Genomic DNA, 13,965 nt, shown 5'->3' on the forward strand with positions numbered 1-13,965 from the left:
TTTAATTACACACAATTCATGTCCACACCTTTTATTTAACATAATTAAATGATAATTAATGATGTGATTCATGCCCATTATCACATAGATTTAAATTAAAAGGAAGATATGGTAAATTTTTTGCTGCTGAGTTCCAATTATCATCCTACTGTATGAATCATTAATTTATAATGAAAAAACACTAATTTATATAAAAAATTATAATTGGGATAAGAGAATGAAAATTTAAATTTTAATGGAATTGCATGAGCCCTCTTTGAATGTTTATAGCGTTTTCTTTTATCCAAATATCACTCTTTATGAAATCTTGGCCCCACTATTATTGCATTAATTATCTGTTAATGACTATAACATGCTTTAAGTAATTATTTCACTTTTTTAAAAAGATTCTTGAGGCAATTAATGATACAGTGGGTTAATTTCAACCAATAATTATTAAAATAAAATCAATTTCAATATGATAATTAAGTTTAATTTATATTAGTAAAGTCACTTGGTGCTAGTTTGTGTTAAAATGAATTTATTATTTTTATATTTTAATAAAATTTTATTCATGTTTTTAACATGGTAATCAAATAAATATTTTAGTAATTATATTTTATCATCACATGAAAATTTTGATTAAAGTTTTACAAAATTTTATCACACTTGTTAATACGAAATTAAATTTGAACAAATGAAAATTCTGTAATCACGAGTTAACCCAGGTTTTGATCAGCCAAAAGAAGCTACCAGCAAGAGCTAAACCTTACTAGAATCTCTCAACAAAATGCAAAAATTAGCACATTTCTGAAAATCCTGAAGAATGACAGATGAAGGTATGCCAAGGAATCCAGCGAATATTTTCCAGGATGCTTTCCTACTTTTCAGATCCCTCAAGTTGGTCTTCACAAATAATTAAAAATCCCTCCCTGGGTAACAAACTTTTCCTTCTCAATTCTCTTTCAAGTACACTACTAATCTTTCCAAGAAAAGCTTCCATGTTTTCTAGTTAATAAATTTACCCATAAGATGATATCCACCATAACCATACACTCTATTCTATGACTGTTTTGGGTTCAGAAAGTTTGGCAAATTGACAAATCCGTTTCTTGAAAAAGTAATTTACTATGCATATCAACCAAAAGGGGTTAAAAATATTGTTCTGTACACTTGGCCAGTCAGGGCCACCCATCAGGACTGTTGAATCAAGTAAAACTCAGTCTGCTAAATACAATTCCTCAGTCTATTTCCTACACATTTACAATCGCCAAAACTTGTCACCAATTACTAAAAAGATTAATGGAATCTCAACAGTTAGATTGTAATAAAAAATGGAATTAAAAATTCTTCCAAGTCTGCTGGCGTTGAATTCAATTCTGTGCTCTGCCTTCTCTCACCTTACAGTGACCCAACTCTCAGAAAAAGACCAGTTGCAAACCTCATCACTAGCCAGCTGCCGGAGTCTCTCCGCCGGTGAAGGTGAATATGACAAAGAGGACCAATCAAATCTTGAATTCACTTCCTTGTTAGACCATAATTCAGTCTTTGGTGATGAAGATGGAACTGAAACCCACTCTGGGAACTCGAATGGACATTTTGGTGATGATGATGGAGATGATTGCTTACTCTCCTTCAATGTAACAGTGTTTTCAGTAGCAACAAAAGGATGATCCAATAACATATCAGCCGTCCATCTCGTTCTAGGATCCTTAACAAAGCATTTGGATAGAAAATCCTTCCCTTCTTTGGACAATTCTTGAGGGATTTCTGGCAATTCATCTCCTACTCCAATACGAATCATCAAGGCTGCTATGTTTGTTTCCGGCTTGCAATTCCATGCCGGTTTTCCAGTCACCATCTCAACCAACGCACACCCAAGAGCCCAAATATCACACGGTGAATCGTACTCGTTTTCGTTGACTGATTCCGGCGACATGTACAGAGGAGTTCCTCGAAATACCATTCTCCCCTGTTCTCCACTCTGTTTTTGCCCTGTTTTCTTGGCCAATCCAAAGTCGGCAATCTTCACTTCGCCATTCTCAAACAACAATATATTTTCAAGCTTTATGTCACAGTGAGCAAACCCTTTAGCGTGAATATAACGAAGGCCCTTTAGTATCGATCTTGTGTAGCGTCTGGCTTCCGATTCCCGCAAGCAACCACCAGAGTTCTTTACCCAATGAGATAAATTGCCACCAGAAGCATACTCCAACAGCAAGTTATACAACCTCTGGCCGTTTTCAACACTCTGATCGCCGCCGAAACACTGGATGATATGCTCGCAATACCCAAGTTGGCTCAAAACATCCTTCTCATTCTCAAGCAAGGAAGAGTCAAAAAGATCACAAGATTTCACAGCCATTAAAGGAGAAGAGGAGGATTTCGTGGGAATTGCCAAATTAACAGTGGAAAAGCTACCACAACCGATACAATCTCCGCGAACCCAATCCATGGAAGCAAGAAGCAGAAGCAGAAGCAGAAGCAGAAAAGATTAAAATCGACAGGAAGATTACAAGTCGATGATTTCAAAACAGAGGATTTGAGAGCTGTTCTCCTTGTTGGGTTTGGTTTTGGTTCCTTTGAGGGAAAGGAAAGTGAGAACAGAGGTCCCAACTCACACCCAACTAGCGGCTGGAACGAAGGCGAGTTCTATATATAGGAAGGGGAAAGTGCTTTTGAATATTAATTCTGTATATTAATAATTAAGGCACGTGATATGCAAGGATATTTCCTATTTCTACGTGGAAAATTATTTTCCTAATTTTAGATAATTAATTATTATTTTTATTTTTTTATAAATTATTAAATATAATCACAACACAAAAAAAAGGATATTTCTTATCTCTGTATATATATATTTTTTAATAAATTATAAAAATAAATATAATATTTATTTGAAAATAAATATAATATTTATTTGAAAATAAATAAATATAATATTTATATATTTAAATAAATATTACTTTCAATGTATTTTCTCCAACGCGTTGCATCGTCCTGCTGAGTGCTGAGGAATTATGTGGATTTCCTTCCTCGGATTTGTTTGTACAACACCCAAACCCACGCGGGTTGGATTTACACGCGCTTATTTGGCGAGTGCTTCCATTCCATAAAATACTACACTTTTATAAATAGTCGAATTGCCTTTTTTTTTTTTTAATTTTAAAAATAATAAAAATCTATCCGTAATTATGCGCTTTTTTAAATTAAACTTTTGAGAAATTGATTTCAAAGGGGAAAGTGCTTTTGATAATTACTTAATTTTTTTTTATTTTTAAATGATATGGTAATTGCTAATTTAGAAATTATTAAATATATTCAAAACAGAAAAAATTAATATTCCCTATCTTTAAATATATATGAATATTCATAAATTATAAAAAAATACTTTTTTTTTGCCAAATACTTATATCTTTAAATAAAAATTACTTTCAATTCAATGTTTTTAATAATATCTCCAACGTGTTCCTTGGAATTTTTTTGTTTTCTTAGCACGCCGAAGCCACGCGGATTTGATTGTACACGCGCTTATGCTTCCTTTCCAGATAATAGTACTACACTTCCATTAGTAGTTGGATTGCTTGTTATCGTATCCTGATTAGGCTACAAAATTTCTTATTTAATTAAGCGTAATTTATTATTTACGATTTATTAATTATAATGAAACATACATTACATATATCTCAATTAATATAAATTATATGCAATTATTTAATTTGTATTTTAACACTAATAAGGAATTTAATTTATTTAATGAGACTGAAATTATTTTTGAAATTAAGAAAATTTGAATTTAAATTTTAATTGAAAATAAATAAATAAAAGTAGAATCCCATTATCCCACCCTCTCTTGTATAAAAGTATATGCCTAGATAAATAATTTTAAAGAACTGTTTGGTATTATTATTTTTATCCTCTAACTTTATCGCTAAATACGCATTTAATGAGCAAAATCAACTCACATGATCTTTAGTAATTAGAAGAGAACAACACGCAAAAATTTGAAAAGAGAATTGTTTAAGAAATCCTATCCATTGGGAAAGAAGGGACGCAAACACGGGAGCGAATCCTTCACAGTTGTTCACAGCTCAATGCTCAATCATGTTAATACAATAATGCTGTGGAAGGATACCATTGCCTTTACCCACGCATTCAACTACGGAAATTTCCAATTTTCCACTTGTTCATATTCGCTTCATTAGGCACCACATGAAACGAGAGGAAACTTCCAATTACACTGCCCGTGTGTGAATTGTTCCGTGTGTGAATTGTTATGACGCTGAGAAGACATTTATTACCTCATCCCAATCACCGTTTTCCACGTTTCCATGGTTCCTTCATTTAGGATACTTCCTATTCCGCTTTTGCTTTTGTCTGCATTGAAGAAACTCCAATCAGCTCCTTCTTCTTCTTTTAAAAGCAAGATGTTAAAATTTAAACCTTTTATTTGAATAGGGAGAGAAAGAGAGAGAGATGGGTGAAGCAGCAGTGCACATGAGCAGTTATAAATGTGTGTGTATATAATGACTGCAAAGAAAAAGGGAGGTAAGTTGGAAATGAGGCAATAGTTTCTAAAAATAGACATTGGATTTAGGCAAGTTGTGTGAAATTTTGTCATGAATAATATAATAATATGCATTTGAGTGAGTGTAGATTATGAGTAAAAATAGCATATTGATGGTCTGCTGCCTGCCTGCCAACCTTAATTAGCCATCACATTCACATGTTCCCACCACCTTCTACATAAGAATAGTGTTCAAAGCATTACCACTTTTTTATTTTTAATTTTAAAATATTTTAATTATGAATAATTTTTTAATAATTGAAAAAAGGGTCAATTTTTTTTTTATAAAATACCAAAAAAACAGAGAAAATATTTTTCATATTTTAAATGAAACAAATGAAGGGTTGAATTATGATATTGGTGATTGGATACATGTTGGAGTAGTGTAGTCAGGTAGTAAAAGCTGGTGATGGGAGAGGAGAGGGGGCTTGCTTTATGGGGTGGTTATAAGCCCAAATTCCAGAACTAGGAGTCGTCACGTGCCTTTCTAACCACAAAATCTTTAGGTGCAACTTATTTAGTAGATAGATGAATGAAGGAAAGGCAGAGCAAGTTGAATCTGCGAGCCTAGCATCATCACTTGCGCCTGAACACAGCACGCGCTAAATAATATATATACAAGTGGGACCACCCAACTATACAAGTAATGCTTGTAATTGTCAAGAGATTGTCCTAACTTCTCATGTGATCAACTATGTTGATTTACATGAAAATAATAATAATAATAATAATAATAATAATAATAATAATAATAATAATAATAATAATAATAATAATAATGTTGCTATTCAAGAGGATTTTGGCCTTTTGGCCCCTTTCTTTATCATTAGCAATTTTTTTTTATTTGATTCTAAATAAAATTTAATGAGCTTGATTTTAATAATAAAAAAATTAATGAAATTAATTTAATAAATTTGTAAGATAAGTTGACTATATATATGTAGTTAGTTCTATGACCCGATTGAGTTTGATTTCAATAATGGTAAAATTTAATGAAATTAGTCTAATAAAGTTGCAAGATAAGTTGAAGTTGCAAGTGGCAAGAAGATGGCTAAAAATATTAGAAAATCTTTTAGCTTTTAAAATATAACTTTTATGTATAAAGAAATGGAGAAAATATCATTTTAAAATTATTAATTATGTTAAATTATAAAAATTAAGACTTATACTTATTTTATGAACAATATTTTTTTAAAAAATATTTTTTAAAATTTTTTAATATTTAGAGTATTAAAAAAATTATCAATAAAAAATATTTTTTAATTAAAAGAAAGTCAATTTTTTTTAATTATTTTTCATTTACTAAATTTTAAAAATTTTATTAAAATATAAAAATATTATATATATATATACATACATTATGAATACATTAAATTAATATTATAATTAAATAATAAAAATATTTTTTATATATAAATTATTTTTTATAAAAATATTTTTTTATATATAAATTATTTTTTTGAAATAAATAAAATTTAAATAATAATTTATATTTTATTTTTTAAAATTAAGAAGAATAAAGCAATAGTAAAATTTAAGATTTTAAAAAATAAATTATTGTAGATATTAGTTTCCAAAAAGTATCTTTATAGATAATAATAATAATAATAATAAATTAAAAAAAAATTCAAAAGATAGACGAAGCGAAAAATCTGAATCGCCGCCAAAGTGTCAATTTTGATGAGTGGCAGAATATTCGGTTTATAACGGTGGCATAAATATGGAGAGAGAGAGAGAGAAAAAGAGAGTGTTTTGTCGGTTAATGGATAAGGCCACGTGAGCTCAGATACATAGAACCATTGATGAAGCCGACGGTGCGACCGCTTTTCGGTCAAATTGGGTCTCGATTCTAAAGTGGGCGCGAACGGTCCAAAAACTGCCAAGAAAAATAGGTGGCCGAAGCCACCCACTCGTGACACAACCAAGCAATTTGCATATTGCAATGCACCAAATGCGGTGGCTGGCTCAATAACTGTCCATTTCCACGTCTGCAGGCTGCAGCCTCGTTTTGGTGCAAAGTTTGGGGGCTTTTCCCTCCCCTGATTGACTGCTTCTTTAGATTTTTTTATTTTCTGTTCTACTCCTCTAACTCACTTTCCACCCATGTTTTTTTTTGACCTTTCTGCCTGGATCTTGCCCCACAAATCAATTTACCCCTAACCAAAACCAAAGGCTACTTGTGAATACTTGGTTTTGGCTGGATTTTGCACATGCCATGATGGGTCTCCAACGGTGATTATTATAATTTCATGTGAAGTTGGGACACTCAGACCCACACCACACCCACGCAGCTGGATTTCATCCACCAATCATGGAATTTTAGCAATGTCTTTTATTATTATTATTATTATTATTATTATTATTATTATTATCTTAAGCAATTTGATTTTGACTAAACTATGGATTAAGCATGAATTTAGAGAAAAACTTACACTAATGAAGGAACAAAGGCACACATCTTTCACGTTTAAAATAAGGTAAAAACAAAGTTCATACCAGTGAAGATTCAAAGAACGAAGTCTCTAGGAAGAGTGTTAATAGCAGTTGAAAATTGAAGTTGATATTTTATTAGGAGGTTGTGATCCGTAGGCAATGTGTTGGATTATTTAATGGCTGGCAGAAATTTCTCTATTTACGTGACCATTTGAATCACTTGTTCTACCATTTGCTTTGTCTTTTCATTAGGAGGTTGATAATTTATTAGGAGGTTGTGTTCCTGTTTATATTTGTGGGCACCCATCTAATTTTCCAGCCTACAAATCCTTAATTTAGTATGGTTGGTAAATTTAAATTGCGTGAACATACTAGTCTGATTTTATTTAGTGACGAAATATATAGCAACGTAGACTAAGATAGGAATCACTTTTTTCATCTCTGTCCTACAAAACTTTGAAATTAGGGCAGAGACTTTTTTATAAGAAGTGGACGGAGTGAATTTTCCTATGGGGATTTTTTTTAATATTTTTATTTTAATTTATTATTACATAATATAAATTTATACATTAAAAAATATAAAATTTAAACATAATTTAATAATGCATTCATTTTTTTCTAAACTATAATATTTAAATAAATAATAATAATAATATATTTGTCACGACTCAACCTATGAACTAGACCGGCACTAGGACCTGGGCCAGCCTAAAGCCTCCGAGGCCCGTAGTAAGCCTAACTATTCCTCAACTCAACTCTAAGGCTCATTTGGGCCCAATTTCAAGAATTCAACCGGACAGAGTCCGACCATAAAATTGACCTTTCAACGGGGAGTTTTTGACTCACCCGACCTGTAAACACAATATATAATCAATTGGGGAACTCAGCTCACCCTCCACATACTCAAATGTCATAAAAATAAATGGGAGCTCAGCTCCCTCATCCAGTCCAACATACATGCATTTAATAAGTTTACAGGTCTAACATGGTAAACTATATTACAGACCAAAATTAAATAAATATTTCTAACATATGCGAAAATTTTAGGAGTTAATAGAATTATACAAATATTAATAAACGACATGCGAAGAAAAAAAACAGGTTAACCACAACAAATATCCTCCTGTAGCCTGAAAAAATAATGAACAGGAGTGAGCGTTCAACTCAGAGAGTAAAATATCAATTTTAACCATAATCTCTATAGCTATCTAAAACTAATGCACCCTGTAGAGTGAAATGCAATATCGTCAATATTTTCACATCATAACAGCAAAAAGGTAATTTGGAGCACTCACACATCTGATAATGTCAAACAATACATATATGGGAGCTGATCCCCTATACAGCCTTCTTAATCCAAACTGTGCCAGCGAATAACTCAAGCTCGGACTTTCTCTTAATAAACCAAATCGGGGTCCCAGCGAAGAACTCAAGCCGTGTCTACCCCGAAAGACAGGGTCCCAGCGATGATCTCAAGCCGTGTCTACCCGTTCTGTCCATAGCCAACACCACACCACACGCATGCCAACTCACGCACACTGCTCCAAATTACCACAACAACATCCATGGCATTTTAACAGTTATGAATACAACATAAAATGTGCTTAGAGTTTAACTACATAAATATATATATATATATATATATATATATATATATAAGTGATGCATGGGCATGCTTGAGCATATAATAATATCGAAATTACAATTAAAATTAATATTTTACTCACAGACTCAACCGAAGTCACTGTGGCGACTGGGCGGAGGAGGAAGATTGTCCCGGTTCACCTGATAATTTTATTATAATTATTTAGTACATTTGACTTAATACAAGCTAAGAAAAGACTAAAGATGTCCTAAGTCATGCCGAAAATCCGGCAGAGTCTTCCCTATACCTAGGACCTACCCAACCTGCAAAAGGGCTCAAAACGCACTTTTATATTCACAAATCATACACGCATAACTCAATCACATCACACAGCATCTCCCGGGCCCATCCAAACAGTCATCAATCACAATATGTAAAATTACAGTTTAGTCTTTATAATTACCCAAATAAGCTCTAAAAATTCTAAAAATTTGTCCCGTTGTCCTTAGCAATATTACTAAGCTAATGCAAAAAGAATCATAATTTTCTGAGCTACCACGAATATTTTATGAATTTTTAATCCCATTTAAACACTAGAAAATTAAGAAAAAGTGAGGTTCGGGTTTACCTATGCCGATTCCGATCTCGGAAACACGCTCAGAACGTCTAACAATGGTGGGGTAGCCAAAATCTCTATCCAATTCTAATACTTTTTTGGTAGCCGGTCTGTTTGGCAGAAATTTCATAAACCCGAGTAATCGTCGAATTTCCGCAAATTGAAAGTACCTACACGAAGCCCACAACACGAGAGTTAGTATATAATTTTTATGGAATTTTCTAAACTCATTTAATACTCAGAAAAATACTACGAAGTTTCGTGAGACCCACCGAAAAACGGTGTCGGAAAATTTCGAAATTTATATTGCCGCGAAGCTCTCGACGAGTGGAGCGCTCTGGTACTTTTCGGTTTTCTCGTGGGGTTCACGATTTACAAGAAATCTAGCCCAAAAATCGAAATGGGCTAAAACTTTTCGGATAAAAATTGGACAAACCGCTAGTTAGATTTTGGTGTTCTTGGTGTCTATGAAAAGCTCTCGAGGTGTAGATGGTGTTTGATACAAGACCCAGCCCAATCGGTGGCCAGATCGGCCGGATTTCTGTCGGAAAGGTGAGGCGTCGCATGTGCGTCGTGTAACTTCGAACCTTTTTCCCGGCGTTCCAGACGGCGCTCGGCGATGGGAAAGCACTGGGGCAGCGCGCCGGCGAGGTGGGGAGGCTGGAGCGGTGGCTGGCCGGCGTGGGGAGGAGGGAGGAGAGAGAAAACGGGAGAGAGAGGAAGAGAAATGGGACGTGCGCAGGGAGGAAAGAAAAGGAAGAAAGAGGCCGGTCCGACTCGGTCTGGTTTGATTCAGTCGGTTCGATTCAGGATACAAAATTTTAAATTTTTACTCTGTTTTGGAACCGAAAATGAGGCCCAAAAATTCTGAAAAAATTCTAGAAAACTAAAAAAAATTCGTAGAGTCCAAATATATTTCTAGTTTTACCACGTGGTCTTTAAATTAATTTTTAAAAATCATCAAAGTTTTATATTTTCAGGAAATCAAATCCGATTTCTAAAATCCGAAAAATTTCAAATAATTTCATAAAATTTAAATAAAATAAAATATTAATATTACTCACAAAATAATAAACTTAAAAATTTATGGTGTTACAATATTATTGTACGGACGAATTAAAGGAATTTGGAGCAGAAAAAGGTCTCTTTGTTCCCATTCGACACAATATCGAGATCGGAGCAAGGTTGAAAAAAATTGATTGAAATCAAAAGAGTCGAATTGAGTTTAGTAATAATTGTCATCCCTATTCGATAGATTTAGATTCAAGTCTTTACTCTTTTATTTTCTTATTAATTAAAAAAAAAATTATGTGGACACAATATTGCAATATGACCTTTTGGACCATTCGAGCCCATGCCCCTAAAGATTAACATGGAGCAACAGCAAGCTAGGCTAACAAGTAATAAGCGATAGAGTTGACCAATTTATTTTGGATGCCCAATCCACTGCACCTCTAAGTGGGCTAGACTTATTTTAGACAAAATAATTCCGTCCAATCAATTTTTATTTTCTTTTTGATAAGAGAAGTAACTTGATACAAAAATGACCAAGTGGAGGAGGACTATGATTTTCAAGCACGAGCCTATACCTGCTCAAAATGGAGCTTAATCGAATTTTAAGCTCTGAATTTTAGATGATTCTAAAATACACGACTGCTCCCATTTGTTCTGCGAGATAGGATATATAGAAATTGGGTGTACTCAATAATTCCTCCTACATTTTTTAGAAGTGCAATTGAGCTCAGCATGTACCTGCCGTTAAAAGATGAGTTTAGAGCCCTCAGTTTATTAACAGCAATTTGATTCCAATGCCTAAATTAAGAAATCAAGAGAAATGATTTAATGATTTCCCCCTTGCTGGGTGAAAATGCAATGTGACTGCGACGCTGCTCGGCTTGCTTTGTTGATGCCGGATTCCTATTCGGGTTGTTAGCTTAGGGCTTCTCATGCTTTTTGGGTCCAACGGGCCTATTCTACTTTAGGCTAGTTTCCAAGGTCTAGCTAGGATCCAGCTTGTTTTTGGGCCAGAGACTTTGTAGGGGGACGAGGCTTAGGAAGTTTGCTGCTTACATTTAGTCCTTGAACCTTGAATCTGTATGGCTTTAAGCCTTCAATGGAGTGCTTCTATCTTTGAAAAAAAAAATGTAATAAATTGTATAAGATGATACGTTTTCACACTTATTAAGAGGATAATTTATAGAGGAATAATTATAATTTTTTTTTTAATTTTCAATCTTATTTGAATTTCTGACATTATCCTTTAAATAGTTTATTGAAATTTATATATTTGTGATTCTTATCAAGGTAAAAATAAAATTTATGTTGATGATCTCGTAATCGTCAATAAAAGTTGTATATGATAAGAGATTTATTTGAATTAAAATAAAATATTAGTGGATTTGGACATCTCTATTATAAGGAATTGTGTACCATATGTCAATGTCCAACTAATATATTATTTCCTTGAACTGGACACGGCCGGTTCGAATCATGAAATGGAGTGAAATCAGATTCACTAATTAACAGTTATTAGTTATTTCGAAATTAAGTTATGAGGGGTTATTTTTTGTCTCAATTCTTGAACTTGAATCAGAATTGGCCCAATTCAATTTTATATTTTTAGATTATAGAGTTTATATTTGGATCTTTTAATTGTTTGACATAAGAAATTAAATAAATAATGTCTAAAAAGTTATTATGATTTAATAATACAATGAGTTGGGTTTGTAAATAAAAGTTGAATTCTTTTTTCATAATTTTATTGACTCAATCAGGAAAACTTTTATAATAAATTATTAATTGGATTACACCTTTAAGTAGTGTAAATTAATTAATTATTATGTGTATAGTTATTACTAATCTCATCTTTTTAAAAATACTTTTTTTAAAATAATTATTAATAGAATCAAAGATATATTAATAAAATTTCAATTCAAATTAAGCAGCATGCAATTCTCATCAATCAATTAAATCAATCAAATTAATAATTAAAATTTATAATTTTTGTAATTAGTAACAAGAAAAATAAATTAAAAAACTAATTTTATCCTTTTTTAATTAGGATTGAACTATAATTATTTTAAACTAAAATTGATACTAATTATAAGGTCAACCGAACTAAACTTAAAATCCACCTTAGTTTAGTCTATCTCTACACTGATTGAGCACAATTAATAGAAAAATTTTAAAATACAATTGTTATACTATTGATTATCATTTGTGTATTATTATATTAAATAAATTCTCAATTACTAAGATTGTCCTTCTTAGTTGTAACACCCCTAATTTTTAAATTTAATATTTTTTGGTAAATATTAATATTTTATTTTATTTGAATTTTAGGAAATTATTTGAAATTTTTTGGATTTTAGAAATCGGGTTCGATTTTTCAAAAATATAAACTTTGATGATTTTTAAAAATTAATTTAAAGACTACGTGGCAAAACTAAAAATATATTTGGAGTCTACGAATTTTTCTGAGTTTTTTGGAATTTTTTCAGAATTTTTGGATCTCGTTTTCGGTCCCAAGGCAGAGTAAAAATTTAAAATTTTGTATTTCGAATCGAACCGAACCGAACCTGATCGGACTGGTCGAATCGGCCCCGGCCCTTCTTCTTCTTCTTCTCTTTTTCTTCCGCGCATCCCGACCTTCCTCTCATTCTCTCCCGTTTTCTCTCTCCTCCCTCCTCCCCCACCGCGCCTCCTCGCCACCCAAGTGCACTGCGCTGTCCCACCGCCTCCAACTCACGGCCGCCGCGTGGCAGCGTAAGCGCCGCCGCACCGCGACCCTTAGTCTTCCCAGCCAAAATCCGGTCGATCCGGCCACCAATCGGACCGGATCTTTTGTCTAAATCCATTTACTCGTCGAGAGCTTAGACACCAAGAACGCCGAAATCCATCGAGCGGATTGTCCAATTTTTACCTGGGAAGTTTTAGCCTATTTTGACTTTTGGGCTAGATTTCTGGCAAACCGTGAACCCCACGAGAAAATCGAGAGTACCAGAGCGCTCCACTCGTCGAGAGCTTCGCGGCGATATAAATTTCAAATTTTTCCGACACCTTTTTCGGTGGGTCCCACGGAACTTCGTAGTGCTTTTCCGAGCATTAAATGAGCTTAGAAAATTTCGTAAAATTTATGTATTAACCCCCGTGTTGTGGGCTTCGTGTAGGTATCTTCAATTCGCGGAAATTCGACAGTTGTCTGGGTCTGTGAATTTCCGGCCAGACAAATCAATTACCGGAAAAGTCTCCGAATTGGATCGAGGTTTTAGCTACCCCACCATTGTCAGACGTCCCGAGCGCGTCCCCGAAGTCGGAATCGGCAAAGGTAAACCCGAACCTTACTTTTTCGTAATTTTCTAGTGCCTAAATAAGATTAAAAATCCATAAAATATTCGTGGTAGCTCAGAAAATTATGATTCTTTTTGCAATAGCCTAGTAATATTGTTAAGGACCGCGGGGCAAAGTTTTAAAATTTTTAGAGCTTATTTGGGCAATTTTTGCAAAAATGATCAATTATAAGGACTAAATTGAAATTTTACATATTGCGATGGATGACTGATTTGATGGGCCCAGGAGGGGCTGTGTGATATGATTGAGTTGTGGATATATGGGTTGTGAATATAGAAGTGTGTTTTGAGCCCTTTTGCAGGTTGGGTAGGTCCTAGGTATAAGGGGACTCTGCCGAATTTTCGGCACGACTTATGACGTATTTGGTCTTTTTTTAAGTTTATATTGAGTCAATTTATTAAATGATTGTAATAAAATTGTCAGGTGAGCCGGGAC

General features: G+C 33.3%; 1 protein-coding gene across 1 annotated transcript; it reads right to left on the reverse strand.

Annotated features, from left to right (window-relative positions):
• Positions 1-1,087: 1,087 nt before the first annotated feature.
• LOC110646309 (mitogen-activated protein kinase kinase kinase 20) lies at positions 1,088-2,622 on the reverse strand. The gene has a single exon (XM_021799710.2). It carries the CDS (start codon positions 2,432-2,434, stop codon positions 1,376-1,378), a length of 1,059 nt encoding a protein of 352 aa, XP_021655402.2. The 5' UTR covers positions 2,435-2,622; the 3' UTR covers positions 1,088-1,375.
• Between the last annotated feature and the right edge of the window lie 11,343 nt (positions 2,623-13,965).

Source organism: Hevea brasiliensis, chromosome 10 (assembly GCF_030052815.1).
Source record: "Hevea brasiliensis isolate MT/VB/25A 57/8 chromosome 10, ASM3005281v1, whole genome shotgun sequence".
In the NCBI taxonomy this organism is placed as follows: domain Eukaryota; kingdom Viridiplantae; phylum Streptophyta; class Magnoliopsida; order Malpighiales; family Euphorbiaceae; genus Hevea; species Hevea brasiliensis.